General features: G+C 43.6%; 1 protein-coding gene across 1 annotated transcript in view; it reads left to right on the forward strand.

Moving 5' to 3' along the window:
- Positions 1 to 20,243, forward strand: part of LOC308284354 (serine/threonine-protein kinase WNK4-like) — a gene marked incomplete at its 5' end in the record, with an annotated part of 103,671 nt that overhangs the window by 12,398 nt on the left and 71,030 nt on the right. Inside the window, 2 exons of the mRNA XM_080724943.1 lie at positions 12,448 to 12,620; positions 18,306 to 18,526. Of these exons, the coding sequence (XP_080581069.1) occupies positions 12,448 to 12,620; positions 18,306 to 18,526 (394 nt within the window). The remainder of the gene's footprint in view (positions 1 to 12,447; positions 12,621 to 18,305; positions 18,527 to 20,243) is intronic.

The raw sequence follows: 20,243 nt of genomic DNA on the forward strand, positions 1-20,243 counted from the left end.
TGTGTGTGTGTGTGTGTGTGTGTGTGTGTGTGTGTGTGTGTGTGTGTGTGTGTGTGTGTGTGTGTGTGTGTGTGTGTGTGTGTGTGTGTGTGTCAGTGCTGTGGACAGACATGAATTAAATGTGAATAATGTTATAGAACAGGGCTCTGCAACCTTTTTGAAATTAAGTGCCACATTTGTATTTGCTAGAGTGTCAGTGTGCCATGTCATCATACATTTTAATGACAAATATTTTGTCATATTGTGATTGTCAGGACATTGTTATAAGGATCATTAGACCCAGAGCAATAACCCACCATCTCCCAGACTCCAGCCCCGGTCAGAGTTCAGAGTTTTAATGAATGTAGAATTATCTGCCAGATGTAATTTGCTATACATTAGCTAACTTCATTTAATTGACCACTTTTAAAAATCACACCCGTGTGAACTGAGCGGTGGTTTACCCACCAACCCCTCCCCCCTTCCCCCCTGTGTGTGTGTGTGTGTGTGTGTGTGCGTGTGTGTGTGTGCCTGGCCTGGCCTGGCCTGAAAACAGCGCCCCTCCCTTAACATGTGTGGTCATAAAAGGTACTACACCACAGGCTTGTGGCTACATACAGACCCACCCACATACATACATACATACAAACATACATACATACCTACACACACGGCCACGCTATGGAGACGGTGTGACCACCGCTCAAAAAAAAGATTTGGTTTTAAAATAAAGATCCTCTCTCTCTCTCACACGTCTGCCAGTGTGCCAGTGATCACCCTCCTATGTGCCAATGTTGGCACCGTGTCTAAGGTTGCCTAGCCCTGTTATAGACTGTGAACAGGGGCGTCACACCAAATTCTGGGCCCTGGGTACAAGGATTCACTGCGGGCCCCCCATGAATGTTAACTATTGAAAAATAGCAGATATACAAGCTCACAGCGCGGCACCGAGTGCCGCGCTGCGAGCTTGTAGATCTGCTATTTTTGAAAAATCGTGAAAATGTGTGCCAAGAAACCTATGTTTCCATGTCAGTGATGCTCAAACTTTTTCATGTGAAGGACCCCCCCATCTCAAAATATTTAGTTCCAGGGACCACCCAGAAGCAAAATTTGTGTTAGAAATGTTCACTTAAAAAATACATATATCCAAAGATTTGCGCACATTTTCACGACTTTTCAAAAATAGCAGATCTACAAGCTCGCAGCGCGGCACTCGGTGCCACGCTGTGAGCTCGTATATCTGCTATTTTTTCAATAGATAACGTTATTAGGGCCCCTCCACCTTGGGCCCTGGTAACTCAGTCCCACCTTCCTACCCCTTGTGACGCACGCCCCTGACTGTGAACGTACAGTAAGGGTAACAAAACGCCCCCAAAAAGACATATTACCTGGGCACTTCAAAAATGACTACCCAGATAAAAAAGATGGAGCACTCAACTGGTCTGCACGTTCATTTATTTGAGCGACAGGGTGACTGACGTTTCGACTTTTCGTCTTCCTCAGAGGCCCACTCAGGCATGTCTGCACAAAGCTCAACCAACTGGTTGCAACGTGGTTTAGTAAAGGAAGGACATTTGACAGCAACTACAACTCTACCTGATCATTCAGTAGTTGCATGTTACTTTTACTCCACTACAACCAGTTACCAGTTACTTTGCAGTAACCAGTTCATATAAAGTAACTTTGCATATAAATTAATATTATAAAGCATACATTAACCACTTTAGCCCTATTTTATACCTGGGCTATTTGAAGCTCACAGTGTGATGTCACAACTATTTGAAGCTCACAGTGTGATGTCACAACTATTTGAAGCTCACAGTGTGATGTCACAACTATTTGAAGCTCACAACTATTTGAAGTTGTGAGCTTGTAGATCTGCTATTATTTCAAACATTTTATACTTTCACTTTTTGTACATTTTGATGCCAACACTTTCATACTTTACATTTTGAATTTCTGACTTTTACTTGTAACAGAGTATTTCTATAATGCAGTATTCATCATCAACTTTATTTGTGTAGACTTCAGAGTAGGGCATTCATGAAATGTGATTTTTAGTATTCGAATTATTCGACCTCAAAGTATTCGAATAGTGGAATATTCGACAGGACTGGATAAACTGTCAAATATTAAGTAAGCAAGAGGCCAACATTGTGAAAATAGCAGATGTAGATCTGCTATTTTCACAATATTTATCTGCAGAAGCGAGTCACAACTCTTTCTGTGCCAAATGCCAAAATGGCTCCAAGGTAGCTGTGCCACGGTTTTGTATGTTTTTCTTTACTATGCAATGAAAAAAAATGTTTTCTTTTTAATAAAACAGAAACAGACACAGTTGTTGTGATTCAGTGGCAAAAATAATTTTGTCAATCAGACAAATGGTTCCAGAGATAGAGCTGAATGAATCAAAAAAGGTGTTCATCCACTAGAATGGACACACATTTTCTCAATCAGCTAAACGAGGGAGCCAACACACAAACAGAGAAAAGCATCTCTCTGATCTCAGGTCATTTTGACATCTTAAAAAAAAAAAAAAAAAATCTTTCTATACAAAAAACACAAAAGACGTCATGAGACGTCATTGGCACAGAATGAGTTAAATGTAATACCTACAATTCCAAGTGCTTGTCAGGGTGGGGGTCCCCAGTTCAAATATGTTTATTTTGGGGGTCACGGCCTAAAAAGGTTTGAGAACCCCTGGTATAGAGCAATAACAAATTCATCCACCAGGGGCATTGACAACTCATTCTTATGACGTCCTCCTATCTAGCCAAGCTTTATAAACTATGTATTATTTAAAGAGCAAACAATGAAAAAATGTATATAAGCGAATATTCGACTTCGGTGAACAACGTCGAATAGTGACTTTGATTTTCGAATATTCGAATATTCAAATATTTGGTGAATGCCCCGACTTCAGAGGTCCATTTAAAAAAACAAACACTAAAACACATACAAAAATAACAAAAAGAACCCTGCACTAATACATGAAACAACAGCTATAACAAGAGACACTCATTCTATTGTATGAGTATTGATCCTTTACTGGAGTAAAAGATCTGAGCACCTTCTTCCACCACTGCATGTGGAGCGTGTATCAAAACAGCGGCGCAGTTCGGCCCTCTCGTTCCGCTTGCCTCTGATTGGCCTAAGCCCGTTGCCTTGTCATCTCTGTCAGTTACTTTAACAATAACCCGACATGTTATAAGTTATCTTGAGTATGACAGTAGTTCTGGTTTTAATGTTAAAGTAAAGGCGAATTCGAATAAGCTTTAAGGAAATGCAGAGTATGAACGTTAATTCACATTTTATGGTTTCCTTAATTGTTTCCTACAGCCCATGTTTTACAAATGTATTACATTTGTGGCTGTTGTAAATAAACGGTTATGTCTGCATTTTCTAAGTTATGTCTGCATTTTCTAGTAGTGAACAAAACAAGACAGTATATTTTTATCTTTTCAAAGTGTGTTGTGAGCCGTTTTCACTAATTCTAATTTCTCACAGAAGATAAATAAAATGAGAGCCTTTCACAGTACAAGTGTCAAGTTTATTTTGAGCACAGCGTGTGTGTTGTAAAGAGGGGCGTCTCTATAGAGTATAGGGGCGTCTCCACTGGCCGAACTGCGCCGCTGTTTTGATACACGCGCATGTGGACCGGCTGATCTCCTGAGTACCTTCTCTCTGTGATAATTATGACCCTGACGGTGGGGAGGGGAGGGGGGGTGTATGGGGGGTGTACAGTATGTGTTGATGTCAGATAAGTATTATCATATCAGACTCCTGCAGCTTGCAGTTCAGCTACAGAACACTGGAGCTGTGACATGGAGATAATAATAATAAGAACATGATCCTGCTATAGCACCCTAGTCCTCAGAAGGGCAACTGCGACCCCCAAAATAATCACATTTTAACTGGGGACCCCCCCCCCCCCTCCCCCTCTCACACACACACACACACACACACACACACACACCCTGACGAGCACTTGGTGTTGAGTATAACACGGTTCTGTTGTGAAAATAGCAGATCTACATGTAGATCTGCTATTTTCCGCATTTTCAGATTGCAATCAAAAACACAACGCCTCGAGTTGTGAGCATGTAGATCTGCTATTTTCACAATTTCTGCCTCTAATATTTGAAAATTTGGACAATGATAAAATGTGTCATTTTAGAGGTATTAAAATGTTCTTAAATTGCCATTTTAGAAATGTGCAGATACACTCTATACACTTGAACATTATGTTGGTTTGTTTACTGTTGAGTGAGAAAACAATGTTGCACATTAAGTTAAACATCTGGGGACCCCCCCCCCCCCCCCCCAAAATAATTAGGGGGACCACCCTGGGGGTCCTGACCCACAGGTTGAGAACCACTGCCCTTACTATAGTAATTTACTACTCCTTTTAAAAAAGTATTAATATTATATTGCTCATGTATCAAGAGTAGCCTATAATGTGTATTTCATATTATATTGCGTTTAACTTTGACCTTTACATTTTTTCTGCTTATTCCATATTATTGTAACAAATGTATTGAGGAAAGAATGCTGCTAACTGTCCCAACGTGACTGCAAGCGATTGCTGCTATTTGACAAAAAAAATAATAATTAAAGATTAAACAATAAATAAATAAAACAATCTTACTCTTTTGGCAAACATAATAAACTAGAAATGCACGGCCGCAGTGCGGCCGTGCATTTCTAGACTTCGCGCCCTGCGGGCGCTCAGGCAGGACTGCTCTATATTTGATCAACATAAGGGGTTTAGGTTTTAAGTCAGATTAAAATGTTTCAATACCTTATTGTCAATATCTATCATGAACAAAAAGGCACACTTGTTCGGACACCAATAACTCAGGAAACAGGAACAATTGTGTAAGATGTCCAGTGTAGTCTGGGCTGACAGTCTTTCAGCAAAAACTGGACTGGGACAAAAGATTTGACAGTAGGCTAACAATTAATTGCCTATGAAATCAAGTCAATACTTTTGTACTTTTACTCACGTAGCCTGTATTATGTTGAATTGAGGACTTTTGCGTGGTGTGGGGGTGAGTTTAGCACTGTTTGCAATAGAAGACGCAGTTACAATACACAACATTGGCACACACACACAGTCCCATTCCGCGACCCACTCGTGGGTCGAGACCCAGGCCAGTACTTGGGAAACAATGCTTAAAACATCATACACACGCAGTTTTTATAGACGCTGTCTGTATCTGTCGCTCTCTCTATCTCCGAGGCATTAACACACACTCACTCACTCACTCACTCACTCACTCACTCACTCACTCACTCACTCACTCACACACACACACACACAGGGGCGCAGGAGGCATTTTAAAAGTGAAGGGGACACATCTGGGAGGTATGTGCGCGCGCGTAGCGCGTGCGAAAAATGTTGGGGTATCCCCCCCACTTTTGGTGATATCCCCCCCACTTTTGCCCCGAGGAGGGGGGGACATATCCCCTCCACTTGAGCTGAATTACACAGTTGTTTTACGCAGATTTCAAGGCATTTTTAAAATGAAATACACATGAATTCATTAAGTCTATATTAGATCTTTTTATTGAACCACAGTAACAAGAGGAAACGTAACTTAAAATGTGTTGACAAACGAAATTGCATTTCCATTATGCATCTGTTCAAAGGTACTTTCATTGTTGCTTGATTTAAAGAACGACGTTATCGTTTTTTGGTTTTTTGACCGTTTCATTTTGACTGAGAATGATGTGAGACTAGCCTACACACACCAGCAGCAGGTCCAGCACCTGCAATGACGGTCTCCTTCTGCCACTGCCTGCCTGCTTGTCACTATCGCGTTGCATTAATTAAACTCATTCAGAACAGCTGAGCTGAGCTGCCGACTGCACTGTGACTGCACTGTTGGGACTGTGCCTCTAGAGGGCAGTAATACGCCTTGAAATGAGAACTACTCAGTGTGTACAGTATAATCGATCATATTTGCGGCTTTTTCTTGGACCTGAACACTGGAGGGGATATCCCCCCCACCCAAAAAAAGTGGAGGTGTTAATCCCCCCCGTCCCCCCCTACCCCCTGCGCTCATGCACACACACACACTCACTCACTCACTCACTCACTCACTCACTCTCTCTCTCTCTCTCTCTCTCTCTCTCTCTCTCTCTCTCTCACTCACTCACTCACTCACTCACTCACTCACTCACTCACTCACTCACTCACTCACTCACTCACTCACTCACTCACTCACTCACTCACTCACTCACTCTCTCACTCACTCACTCACTCACTCACTCACTCACTCACTCACTCACTCACTCACTCACTCACTCACTCACTCACTCACTCACTCGCTCGCGTCAAGCGGTTATCCGTGGTGTAACCTACTTATTATAACTCTATGGGTGTAACATGTTGAAAAAGAAAAAAATATCTGTGCCGTGTGGCAAGCGACGTCGCAAATGCATCGTCCCAATGAGCAAACGCTACCGACGCTACATATAGCGTCTCCTTTGTTACAGAGGGTGAGTAGGTATCGGCGTTATGTCGCTGTGCTGTCTGGGTATATAGGTGAAGTGAATGAATAGGCTCTCACCAAATCCTGACTCATGGGGGCGGGGAGGCGAGGGGAAAACTAAAGCAGTAACACACAGCAAGAGTGACTGGACACTGTCTATTGACAAACTACTATTGGTCCCGTTTGAGCTACTCTGTTCTGTTGTGCTGGTCTCACTCTGCTCACTGATACTTTTACTTCAGTATAAAATGTCCACCACTGATTTCACACGTTACGTGTTCACTTTCAACATCACGGCAAATGAAACGGCAGCTTTTAATCTAGGATAACAACTTTTAACAGCAGTGATCGCCGGTCTGCCAGCTGAGTTTTCTGTGTTGTGTGCAGAAACACAGGGAGGCGGAGGGTGTCTAGATGTGTGTGTGGTGTGGCAGTCCCACAGTGTGTACACACACTGACAGACACGCGTGGCTCGCAAAAGGCGACACAATAAAAAAGTCATTTTTCTCTGTAAGCTGCATTTTTAAGGTTGTCATTGCAGGAAAGGCAGAAAGGGTAAAGTAGAAGGTTTAAAACACGCTATTCCTATCATAGTCAGGGTATATCTTTAGAAATAGTGTCAAATCCTGGAATAAATTCCTTACCAAAAAAAATCTTCACCAATGTGTTTGTAAAGGTGTAACACATCTCACAAAGACTGAAATTCAGTTTCCCTAGGAAAATCTTTGACAGCTAGGGTAATTCTGGGTCTCACTATACACTATACTATAGGGGGAAAAAGTCACTCCAAAAAAAATATGCTTTAAGTGGGATGGCATACCACTGTGAAAAGTGATGACTCGTCACTAAACCATCATTTTATGGGCTGTTAGCCCAATGAATGTTTTTTTGTGCAAAACAAATGCTTGCAATGGATTCAGAATAATTAAAAACACCTAATTAGACCCACTCACATCCCACTTAAAGCATATTTTTTGGGAGTGATCTTTTCCCCTATAGTATAGTGTATAGTGAGTGAATGAGACCCAGAATTACCCTAGCTGTCAAAGATTTTCCTAGGGAAACTGAATTTCAGTCTTTGTGAGATGTGTTACTAGACACCTTTACAAACACATTGGTGAAGAAATGTTTTGGTAAGGAATTTATTCCAGGACTTTTTAAGATATCCCCTGATTATCATATTCCAATGGCAGTGTGTGTGCCAGTGTAGTGTTAGTCCCCCTTGGTGTGAAGCACAGTGTAGTGTTAGTCCCCCTTGGTGTGAAGCACAGTGTAGTGTTAGTCCCCCTTGGTGTGAAGCACAGTGTAGTGTTAGTCCCCCTTGGTGTGAAGCACAGTGTAGTGTTAGTCCCCCTTGGTGTGAAGCACAGAAGAGTCTGTGATGTTGCTCTGTGGAACCATCCCCCCCAGTGTAGTGTTAGTCCCCCTTGGTGTGAAGCACAGAAGAGTCTGTGATGTTGCTCTGTGGAACCGCCCCCCCCAGTGTAGTGTTAGTCCCCCTTGGTGTGAAGCACAGAAGAGTCTGTGATGTTGCTCTGTGGAACCGTCCCCCCCAGTGTAGTGTTAGTCCCCCTTGGTGTGAAGCACAGAAGAGTCTGTGATGTTGCTCTGTGGAACCGTCCCCCCCAGTGTAGTGTTAGTCCCCCTTGGTGTGAAGCACAGAAGAGTCTGTGATGTTGCTCTGTGGAACCGCCCCCCCCAGTGTAGTGTTAGTCCCCCTTGGTGTGAAGCACAGAAGAGTCTGTGATGTTGCTCTGTGGAACCGTCCCCCCCAGTGTAGTGTTAGTCCCCCTTGGTGTGAAGCACAGAAGAGTCTGTGATGTTGCTCTGTGGAACCGCCCCCCCCAGTGTAGTGTTAGTCCCCCTTGGTGTGAAGCACAGAAGAGTCTGTGATGTTGCTCTGTGGAACCGTCCCCCCCAGTGTAGTGTTAGTCCCCCTTGGTGTGAAGCACAGAAGAGTCTGTGATGTTGCTCTGTGGAACCGTCCCCCCCAGTGTAGTGTTAGTCCCCCTTGGTGTGAAGCACAGAAGAGTCTGTGATGTTGCTCTGTGGAACCGCCCCCCCCAGTGTAGTGTTAGTCCCCCTTGGTGTGAAGCACAGAAGAGTCTGTGATGTTGCTCTGTGGAACCGTCCCCCCCAGTGTAGTGTTAGTCCCCCTTGGTGTGAAGCACAGAAGAGTCTGTGATGTTGCTCTGTGGAACCGTCCCCCCCAGTGTAGTGTTAGTCCCCCTTGGTGTGAAGCACAGAAGAGTCTGTGATGTTGCTCTGTGGAACCGTCCCCCCCAGTGTAGTGTTAGTCCCCCTTGGTGTGAAGCACAGAAGAGTCTGTGATGTTGCTCTGTGGAACCGTCCCCCCCAGTGTAGTGTTAGTCCCCCTTGGTGTGAAGCACAGAAGAGTCTGTGATGTTGCTCTGTGGAACCGCCCCCCCCAGTGTAGTGTTAGTCCCCCTTGGTGTGAAGCACAGAAGAGTCTGTGATGTTGCTCTGTGGAACCGTCCCCCCCAGTGTAGTGTTAGTCCCCCTTGGTGTGAAGCACAGAAGAGTCTGTGATGTTGCTCTGTGGAACCGTCCCCCCCAGTGTAGTGTTAGTCCCCCTTGGTGTGAAGCACAGAAGAGTCTGTGATGTTGCTCTGTGGAACCGTCCCCCCCAGTGTAGTGTTAGTCCCCCTTGGTGTGAAGCACAGAAGAGTCTGTGATGTTGCTCTGTGGAACCGTCCCCCCCAGTGTAGTGTTAGTCCCCCTTGGTGTGAAGCACAGAAGAGTCTGTGATGTTGCTCTGTGGAACCGTCCCCCCCAGTGTAGTGTTAGTCCCCCTTGGTGTGAAGCACAGAAGAGTCTGTGATGTTGCTCTGTGGAACCGCCCCCCCCAGTGTAGTGTTAGTCCCCCTTGGTGTGAAGCACAGAAGAGTCTGTGATGTTGCTCTGTGGAACCGTCCCCCCCCGCTCCATCTCCGCTTGCAGGCAGGAGGAGGAGTGCGTTGTGTTTACGCCCGTTTGTGACGTAAATCGCGTCGCCGGACAACTATGGATCACTCGGTCAGGACTGGCTGCTCTGCGTGAGGCGAATTTTTGTTAAATTGAAATAAATGCGGTTCAAAGAGAGGCATGTTTAAAATGTGGACAGTGCAAAATGTTCATGTTTGTTCGACGTGGTGGCTACTGTATGTTTGTGAGAGCTGTCGTGAGAGAATGTAGCTAAACATTCTGCTTTAGTTTTGCCACCACTTGTGCTGCCACTTGCTGGATTGTAGATGCTGGATGACATTAGTATTCATTACTTTACTTACTTTTACTGTGTTTGTTTATTGAGACGGGACAATGCATATTAATGGACATTAGATAAATACAATGTAAATACACCGGATTTCATCCACAGTCCCCACATGTTACTGCCAAGCAGACAATTGGACTCGAGTCATGATGACTCGACTTGACTCGGACTCGAGTCGCAAATTTGACGACTTGCGACTTGACTCAGACATAAGGTCAAAAACTTGAGACTTGACTTGACTTGGAAGACAATGACTCCCGACTCGACTCGACTTGAGACACGCTGACTCGGACGACTTGCCACTACGCCACTCACCAAAGCAGTCGTGAACGCCACGCTAGGTTCACACTTTTATTGATTGATTGATTTGATTGATTGGAGACAGGCATGTAAGCAAGAGCACAAGCACGGAAGCAGCCACACACTATGATCAGATCTGCATGGTATTTTTTGACATTTACTTTAGGAAGAAAGGTTTCGCTCTTCAAGATATAAACCTGAGATATAACCTGTGATTCGACTTGAAAAGCTTGTGACTTGACTCGACTTGACAACCTTGTGACTCGACGCGACGCGACTTGACTCGACGCGACTTGACATGATAACCTTGTGACTCGACTCGAATTGACTTGACAACCTTGTGACTCGACTCGACTTGACTTGCCCACAACAGAAAAAACTTGAGACTTGCTTGAGACTTGGACCAAATGACTTGCGACTCGCTTGGGACTCGGATCAGAGGGACTTGTACAATTGTCTGCTGCCAAGACTAGCTACCATGCATATTAGCCTACTGCTGCTGCGTGGCTGTTCTTTAGAGCTGAGTTCTGGCCCAGAACATTGAGCTACAGTTCACTATGTGTCACATACATACAGTACATAGCAGCTGCGTGCGTGCGTGTGGGCGTGCGTGCGTGCGTGCGTGCGTGCATGTGTGTGTCTGCTGTGAACACAGTGTTCTTGGACACAGACAGACAGTGAACAGAACCAGATGAGCTCACAGTGTCTTTGTTCAAGGACACTTTCAACTCTCAGTCTGTTTTAAATGGACTTTAAGCCGTCATAAATCCTACAAATTATGAACATGCACACACACACACACACACACACACACACACACACACACACACACACACACACACACACACACACACACACAGGGGCGTCACAAGGGGGGGGGGGGGGGAGTGGGACTGAGTTACAAGAGCCCAAGGTGGAGGGGCTCTAGTAACTTTAGCTATTGAAAAATAGCAGATATACAAGCTCACAGCGCGGCACCGAGTGCCGTGCTGCGAGCTTGTAGATCTGCTATTTTTGAAAAGTCGTGAAAATGAGAGAGAGAGAATATATGTATTTTTTAAGCGAACATTTGTAACTCAAATTTTGCTTCTGGGGGGTTCCTGGAACTAAATATTTTTAGATGGGGGTCCGTGGCCAAATACATATCATATCTTGACATGAAAAAGTTTGAGCACCACTGACATAGAAACATAGGTTTCTTGCACACATTTTCACAATTTTTCAAAAATAGCAGATCTACAAGCTCGCAACGTGGCACTCGGTGCCGCGCTGCGAGCTTGTATATCTGCTATTTTTTAATAGTTAACATTCATGGGGGGCCCGCAGTGAATCCTTGTACCCAGGGCCCAGAATTTGGTGTGACGCCCCTACACACACACACACACACACACACACACACACACACACACACACACACACACACACACACACACACACACACACACACACACACACACACTCCCCCCTCCTCTCCAGTTCATATCAGGCCTGCCAGCCAAATATTCAAACCTTTATTAATTATTACTACTGCTACTACTATTAATATATAATAATTATTAACAGTAGAAAGATGATGTCACACTTGCAATTAAATATATTTGTATCTCTGTCTTTCCGTCCTTGTCCCTTGTATGCCCATATATGGTTAGGGTTGGATCCATGATGTCATAAATATTGAAGATAGAAAGTTTTAATGACATAAAAAATGGTTTTTACTCAATGTGTCCTTTGAGTTATCAATATGATGTGATCTACATGCTTGTTATTACTATTAGACTACCCAGGTGGTGCATGGAAAGTTCAGCTCTAAAAAAAAAGAAAAAAAGAAAAAAAGTTAATTCAGTTGAATATCACAATATATTGCAATATGCATCGCAAAATATATCGTGATACAATCGTATCGTGACCCAAGTATTATATATTTAACATATATAAATGTTTCAGACTCTCTCTCTCTATCTCTCTCTCTGTATATCTATATTATATATAGTATATATATATATATATATATATTAGGGCTGGGATGCGATTAAAAAAATAATAGAATTAATTACAGGCTTTGTATTTAATTAATCGCATTTTAATCGCATATTAATATTTGACCCGAGAAGCATTTTTTTTTTCAAGTAAAACACATTTTGTTGTACGAGTGAATCAACAAGTGTGTTTTTTTAAATCTGAATTTGGCATCCACTGGGTCAAGCAAATCGCTCTGATCGGCTACTTCTCCCTTTGCGTTTGTTGTCTCTTCTTGGTTGGTGCATCGCTATGATCGGTATGCCTGAAACTGAAGGTTCCGTGGTGCAAAAACTAAGTGTGATTAAAATGCGTTAATTTTTTTAATCTATATATATATATATATATAGTCATATTCTATATCTAACATAATAAATGTTTCAGACTCGCAGGCTGTCCAAGTCGGAGCGGCAGCGCTTCGAGGAGGAGGTGGAGATGCTGAAAGGACTTCAACACCCAAACATCGTGCGTTTCTACGACTCCTGGAAGAGCACCTACCGAGGTCAGAAGGTCATCACCCTGGTGACCGAGCTCATGACCTCTGGGACCCTCAAGGCGTGAGTAGCCATGTCACATGACCCTGCCTACCAATGACATCATCATCCTTAGACAGGGTTTTTCAGTGATTAACCCATTTACCTGTAGGCCTAGAATTATTCAATGCTTTAACTATTGAAAAATAGCAGATCTACAAGCTCACAGCGCGGCACCGAGTGCCGCGCTGCGAGCTTGTAGATCTGCCATTTTTGAAAAAAAATGAAAAATTCTTTGAATGTATCTTTTTAAAAGCGAACATTTGTAACTCAGATATTTGCTTCTGGGTGGTCCCTGGAACAACATGTTTTGAGATGGGGGTCCCCGGCCAAACACATGTAATTTTGGGGGGTCCTTAACATGAAAATGTTTGAGAACCACTGATTTAGAGGAAGGATTTAGAAAACATTTATCCACCTGTTTCCGCGAGAATTTATTGTAGCATTATCTGTGTGGGACACTTCCGGTTAACAGCAGACATACAAGCTCACGTCGCGTCGCAGATGCAACCGTTGTGAGCTTGTAGATCACACTTGGCTGCGGTGCCGGTAAGCTGCCGCACGCCTTCTGCGCAATGCATGATGGGGCGTTGGAAAGTTGTAGGATAGGATCGGATCAAAAATATTCAAAGACTTGCACAAATGGTCACGATTTCTCAAAAATAGCAGCTCTACAAGCTTGCAGCTGTGAGCTTGTAGATCTGCTACTCTTTAATAGTTAAAGCTTACCCATTTAGAACGGGTACACATTTTGTGTATCATTATTTTATGCTTTAACTATTGAAAAATAGCAGATATACAAGCTCACAGCGCGGCACCGAGTGCTGCGCTGCGAGCTTGTAGATCTGCTATTTTTGAAAAATCATGAGAATTAGAATTTTGGCCCGATTCTATAAGTGTCTTTTGAATCCTTCTAAGATTTTTTGAAAAACCCTATGTTTCTATGTCAGCAATCTGGCCAGCCATCGTCAAAGAAAAGGTCCTTTTCACTTAACTGGAGCTCAGTTAGTCTGTTCTTGAGAGACTACTATGTCAGTGGTGCTCAAGCCTTTTCACGTGAAGGACCCCCAAAATGACATGTATTTGGTCACGGACCCCCATCTATTTGCACACATTTTCATGACTTTTTCAAAAATAGCAGATCTACAAGCTCGCAGCGCGGCACTCGGTGCCGCGCTGTGAGCTTGTAGATCTGCTATTTTTCACTGGTTAAAGCATTCAATAATTCTAGGCCTAAATGGGTTAAAATAATGGTCAAAGTGCCACAGACGTGCGAGGCCAACGTGACCCTGGGCGTACGACACACTTTGGCAAAGCCAGATGTAGGAGCATGGCTGCTTCCACGAGCGACGCTCATAAATATATATTCTGACTTTTATTGATGCCAGAACAATGGCTTCCATTCTATCAGGCCGACTTTCCAGGAATCTAAAGCCTGCAGTTTCTATTGGCTTGGATTAGGATTAGGGGCATTCACCAAAATATTAGAATATTAGAATTTCAAAGTCACTATTCGACGTTGTTCACCGAAGTCGAATATTCACTTATTATTTATCTTATTTCATTATTGTTTCCTCTTTAAAAAATATATAGTTTATAAAGCTTGGCTAGATAGGAAGTCATAAGAATGAGTTGTCAATGCCCCTGGTGGATGAATTTGTTAATGCTCTATACCAGGGGTTCTCAACGTTTTAGGCCGTGACCCCCAAACTAAACATAATATGTTTATTTTCAAATATTATTTGAACTGGGGACCCCCACCCTGACAAGCACTTGGAATTGTAGGTATTACATTTAATGTGACTCGGTTCCACAGATAAATATTGTGAAAATAGCAGATCTACATGCTCACAATGCCTCGCAACGCAGGCGTGAATATAGCCGTGAATATAGATCTGCTATTTTCACAATGTTTGAATCTTGCTTACTTAATGTTTGACAGTTTGGCCAGTCCTGTTGAATATTCCACTATTTGAATACTTTGAGGTGGAATAATTGGAATACAAAAAATTGGATTAAAGCTTGGATTCCCCATCGATGATGATGTCGCTGGTAGACAGGTTTCTGAACTGTCCACGGCCCTCCTAGTCTACTTTTACTCCACTACAATTATGTGAAAACTTACTACCAGGCTGGCAGCTCAGCGTCTTGAGGAATGAATGGCTTTTGTTTTGGCTCAAAGCGTTCTGTTTTTGTTGTTACATCATTGAGTCTCAGCCCGATTTGCGAAAATATCAAACCAGTTAATATTCTCGTGACAGAATCGGGGTCTCAAGTCGGGGTAAAAATTTAGTCGGGGGGGAGGAGCGCCGCGACTCGCCTCAATTTTATTACGACTGATGAATCTTTTCAGAGTTGTTATGTGTAAGGCTAGCTTTAGAGGGGATTTTTGTGTCATCCTATTTAGCATCACTGTATGATCGTGCCACTGTACTATTTGCAAACTGTTAATACAGTATTACTCGAGTAAAAGTACAAAAGTATTGGCCACAAAAAGTGCTCAGTCACTTTGAGGTGTTTTCTAGTGGAATGGGAAGTCAATCAACAGCTCATGAATGACATGCTTTGTTATTAGTTTTCCACTCTAGCTGCGTCTGTCTGTGTGGAGGGGTCAGAGCTGGCTGCTCTGCTGCTGCTGCTGTGTGCATCACTGGAACACTAAATGAAACACCTTGTTCTGAGCAGGGACGTGCTGGGCCCCTGATTCAGCCCGGGAAAAAGAGTTGTAGAGGCCCTCATTGCGCGCTATAGAGAGAGATCTCTCTATATAGCGCTGCTGCTGCTTTGCTATTTCAGATCATGACAAGTGACAAGCCAGTGGGCCAGTTACATGAGTTATATTTTGTCGTTGTCGGGTGGAAACCTTGTATGTCCAAAAGCGTTTGTTTTGTATTTATCATTTTAAAAATGATTTAAACTAGTGAAAACAGCCGATCTACAAGCGCACAACGCCTCGCACCGCGAGGCGTTGTGTGCTTGTAGATCAACTGTTTTCACTACTTTTGTGCGACGGCCTTGTATGATGAAGCAGGGCTTTGCTTTGCGAAAAAAAACGAACAAATTTGAAACTTGGAGATACGAGGTTTCTGCCCGACAGTGATGATTTACTTTGTTGGCCGCCCAGCCCCCAAAATGGAACGAAGGCAGACATTTTATTTTAATTTTTTTCCTAATGGTCCAGGCCGGGAATGAACCGGCCGTTCGGGAGTTGTCCCGCTTTTCCCAATGGCCAGCACGTCCCTGGTTCTGAGTGTAGAAAGCAGCAGACTCTCAGTCTGGCCTCTCTGCCTGAGCCTAATAAATCCAGCTGCAGTAGCGTTTGTTTTTGTTGTTTTTTACTCTAACCACTTGAACCCTGTTCAAACGCACGCGCTCTATGCCCACCCAACAACACTTCAACCCAGGTTCGGCTCAGAGGGTCAAACTCGTTCTTATGCTATGCTGCTAAAATGTGGAACGCCCTACCGAAGGCCTTAAAGGGGTCCTGTCACCTAAAGGGTTACTGTCACTTTAAGAATGATGTCATTGTGGGGATGCACAATTATAAGCCAATCACATTAATTGTCTGTATAGCCTGACTGTATGACTACTTACTGTACTGGTCAGCTGTTGACCTACTGTATCATACTATTATAATTTCGGGGCTGACTTTAAAAGAGTGTAAATCCCCAACATCCTTTAAAACCGCTCTGAAAAGCCACTTAGAGGAGGCTGCCACTCGAAACTGGTAACAGAAAACTTAGCCTTCACCTCCGTTACAATGGTGCCGTGACCCGGATTCGGGCTTCCCAGTAGGAGGAGGTCAAAGGGGGGTGAGTGTGATGGAGAGAGTCGCAGCCCCAGCCTTGAAGCCTCAAAAGTCTAGTATCTCCCCTGGACCAAAGATGGCTCTAGTGGTTAAGATATTGGACTTTCGCGTGGGAGACCCGGGTACAAACCCGGGTGGGGAGTTTCGGATCACCTCCGTTACACCTCCGTTACAATTTCCCCCTGACCCTTCAGGGGGAAAATACAATTTATTTTTGCATCTTTTTTCCCTTTTTTTTCCTCCTCTTTTTTCTCTCTGCATAGTGCTGTGTTCTACCTGTCTGTTATTCAATGTTATGTGAGTTTAAAAAATGATCTCAATGTAAATAAGCAAAAACAATTTGAAAACAATAGTTACTAGTTACTTTGCAGATATAAATAATAATATTATTATAAAACATACATAAACCACTTTAGCCCTATTTTATACTTTGGCTATTTGAAAATAGCCGATCTACAAGCTCACAACGCCAAGAGCTATTTTCAAACAGTTTGTACTTTTACTTTTTACATTTTGATGTCAATACTATTGTACTTTTACTCGAGTACATTTTGAATTCTGGACTTGTGCTAGAGCAGTGGTTCTCAACCTTTTCAGGCCGTGACCCCCAAAATAATCATATTTTAACTGGGGACCCCCCACGCTGACGAGCACTAAGAGTTGAGGCATTACATTTTGTATAACACGGTTCTATTGTGAAAATAGCAGATCTACATGCTTTACAGCATGTAGATCGGCTATATTCACAATTTCTGCCTCTGATATTTGACAATTTGGCCAATGTTTTTTCATTTTACAGGCATTAAAAGTCCTTAATTGTCACTTTAGAAATGTGCAGATACCCTCTATACACTTAAACTTTATATTGGTTTGTTTACTGTTGAGAGAGAAAACAATGTTGCACATTAAGCTAATCATCTGGGGACCCCCCCAAAATAATTTGGGGACCCCCCCTGAGGGTCCCGACCCACACGTTGAGAACCACTGTACTAGAGTATTTCTTTCTATATTGCGGTATTGTTGCGACCGTCAGGTTACTATCAAAACCTTCGACCAGCTGTCTGTCCGTCAGTCCGTCAGTCCGTCAGTCAGTCTATCACATGTCACACTTTTGCCCTGCTCATATCTCCGCAACCGTTGCCCCGATCCATGCCAAATTTTGCACACACACTCCTTGCCTGCCAAACCACCCATCAATTCTCACATGACCCTCTTCTAGCGCCACCATGAGGCCGATTCTTGCAAAACACATTTTTGGACACTGCTCCTCCTACACATTTTGTCCTAAAATCACGCAAATCGGTACACACTTGCTCTCTACACTCATGTCATCAACATGGATCTACCCCATTTAGCGACACCTTCAGGTTATTTTTTTCAAACGCATTTTTGGACACTGCTCCTACAGATTTTGTTCTAAAATCACGCTGTGACCTGATGGTCGCTTATCTCCCGATACTGGTAGTTTTACTTGGGTTCAACATGTGAGTTATTTCCTCCACCCGTGGCAGGTACCTGCGTGGGTTCAACATGTGAGTTATTTCCTCCACCCGTGGCAGGTACCTGCGTGGGTTCAACATGTGAGTTATTTCCTCCACCCGTGGCAGGTACCTGCGTGGGTTCAACATGTGAGTTATTTCCTCCACCCGTGGCAGGTACCTGCGTCGGTTCAACATGTGAGTTATTTCCTCCTCCACCCGTGGCAGGTACCTGCGTCGGTTCAACATGTGAGTTATTTCCTCCACCCGTGGCAGGTACCTGCGTGGGTTCAACATGTGAGTTATTTCCTCCACCCGTGGCAGGTACCTGCGTCGGTTCAACATGTGAGTTATTTCCTCCTCCACCCGTGGCAGGTACCTGCGTCGGTTCAACATGTGAGTTATTTCCTCCACCCGTGGCAGGTACCTGCGTCGGTTCAAGCAGATGAAGATGAAGCTGCTTCGTCGCTGGAGCTCTCAGATCCTCAAAGGTCTGCAGTTCCTGCACAGCCGCTCTCCTCCCATCATCCACCGCGACCTGAAGTGTGACAACATCTTCATCACCGGCCCCACCGGATCCGTCAAGATAGGAGACCTGGGCCTCGCTACGCTGAAGATAGCATCGTTCGCTAAGAGTGTTATAGGTGAGACGCACACACACGCACGCACGCACGCACGCACGCACACACACACACACACACACACACACACACACACACACACACACACACACACACACACACCTGGCCACGCTGAAGATAGCATCCTTTGCTAAGAGTGTCATTGGTAATACTTTAGTATCTTTTGGTGGATTTTAAGTAATGCATGATGCAGAGATCCATCTAAATATATATATATTGGGTAAAAGTTAAATTTCTGGAAACTTTCATATATTCTGGATACATTGCACATTCAGTGAATTATTTCAAACCCTTTTTTGTTAAAATGTTGAATCCTTATGTCATACAGCTCATGAATATCAAAAGTGGATATTTCAAAATATTACAATATTACACGAGACCACTCAAAACAAGGATTTATTGCGACCGAAGGTCGCATATACTCTGAAGAACCGTGTCGCTTGAGTGTCCTTCCGTACCCCTGTGATGTCAGTGTGATGTCAGCGAGTTGTGACATCACTTCCTGTACGGGGCGGCTACACGAAATGTGGATAACACTATATATGGAGATAGTCCAGTCCATCATGTCATATGGGACTACCGTCATAGACAGTAGCCAAAAGAGAAGGATACACAAGACTAAGAAAGACAAAAAAAGGAGGAGGAGGATGAAGATACCAAAAGGAGAGAGAAGAAAGGGTGGATGAGGTACAATGTGTCTCAGAGAAGAAAAGGAGGTGGCAACGGGGGCGGCTAGATAAAGTTATTAGGCCTGGATCCGACTTTAAGTCGACGCACAGGATTCCAGAAGTGTAGCGCTTATTCGCTCTTGTATCAAACTGGTACTCGAAACGTTCTTAGAATTTAATATATATTTTCTAAGAATAAAGAGAGAAGAATAAAAAAGAAAAAAAGGAGGAGGAGGATAAAGATACCAAAAGGAGAGAGAAGAAATGGTGGATGAGGTACAATGTGCGGTATCCTCCTTGTCAAGCTCGACGTTGGTCATTTGGACCTATACATGGAGAAATGGAGCGAACCTGTTTGGCCTAAACATGGAGATGTGGTACAGAATGACTCATATATGGGCATAAAAAGTATGTCATGTGACATCACTTCCTGTACAGACAGTCAGACAGACAGCCATTGACTCCGGCCTAACAATGGCTACTGTCTATGACGGTAGTCCCATATGACATGATGGACTGGACTATCTCCATATATAGTGTTCTCCACATCTCCATGTTTAGGCCCTATCGCTCACACCCTAGGTGGGGTTGGCGATAGGGCCTTTCTGTGTGGAGTTTGCATGTTCTCCCCGTGTCTCCTAGGGTTGATACCCTCACAAAAAACATGAACAAACTCCCCCCAGAATGATAACAACTAGAATCGTCAGAGAAACGCTGTGGTTGGCCAGATAGTCAAGAATTGGCGCGACAGTCGCATGTCACCCTGAGGTCGCATTCCACCCTCAGGTGTCTTACTAGTAATATATAGTCAATGTCAAATGTCAATGTCATGTTTTAGATGGATCTGTAATGTATTGTGGAAAATAATATAACAAAGTGGAAGTAAATAATGCAGTGCCAGAAAGATCATGATCAGTTGTCCGTCTGCACTGGAAAGGAGCAGACGTACATACCGCTATCCATATAAAGCTGACTGCTCCTTTTCCATATAAAGTTACTGGCAACGATGGCGATAATTAATTAATAGTTTTGTCCTTTTTATAGCCTCTCAT

The sequence above is a fragment of the Nannobrachium achirus genome (assembly GCF_963921795.1).
Source record: "Nannobrachium achirus genome assembly, chromosome: 4".
Lineage (NCBI taxonomy): Eukaryota > Metazoa > Chordata > Actinopteri > Myctophiformes > Myctophidae > Nannobrachium > Nannobrachium achirus.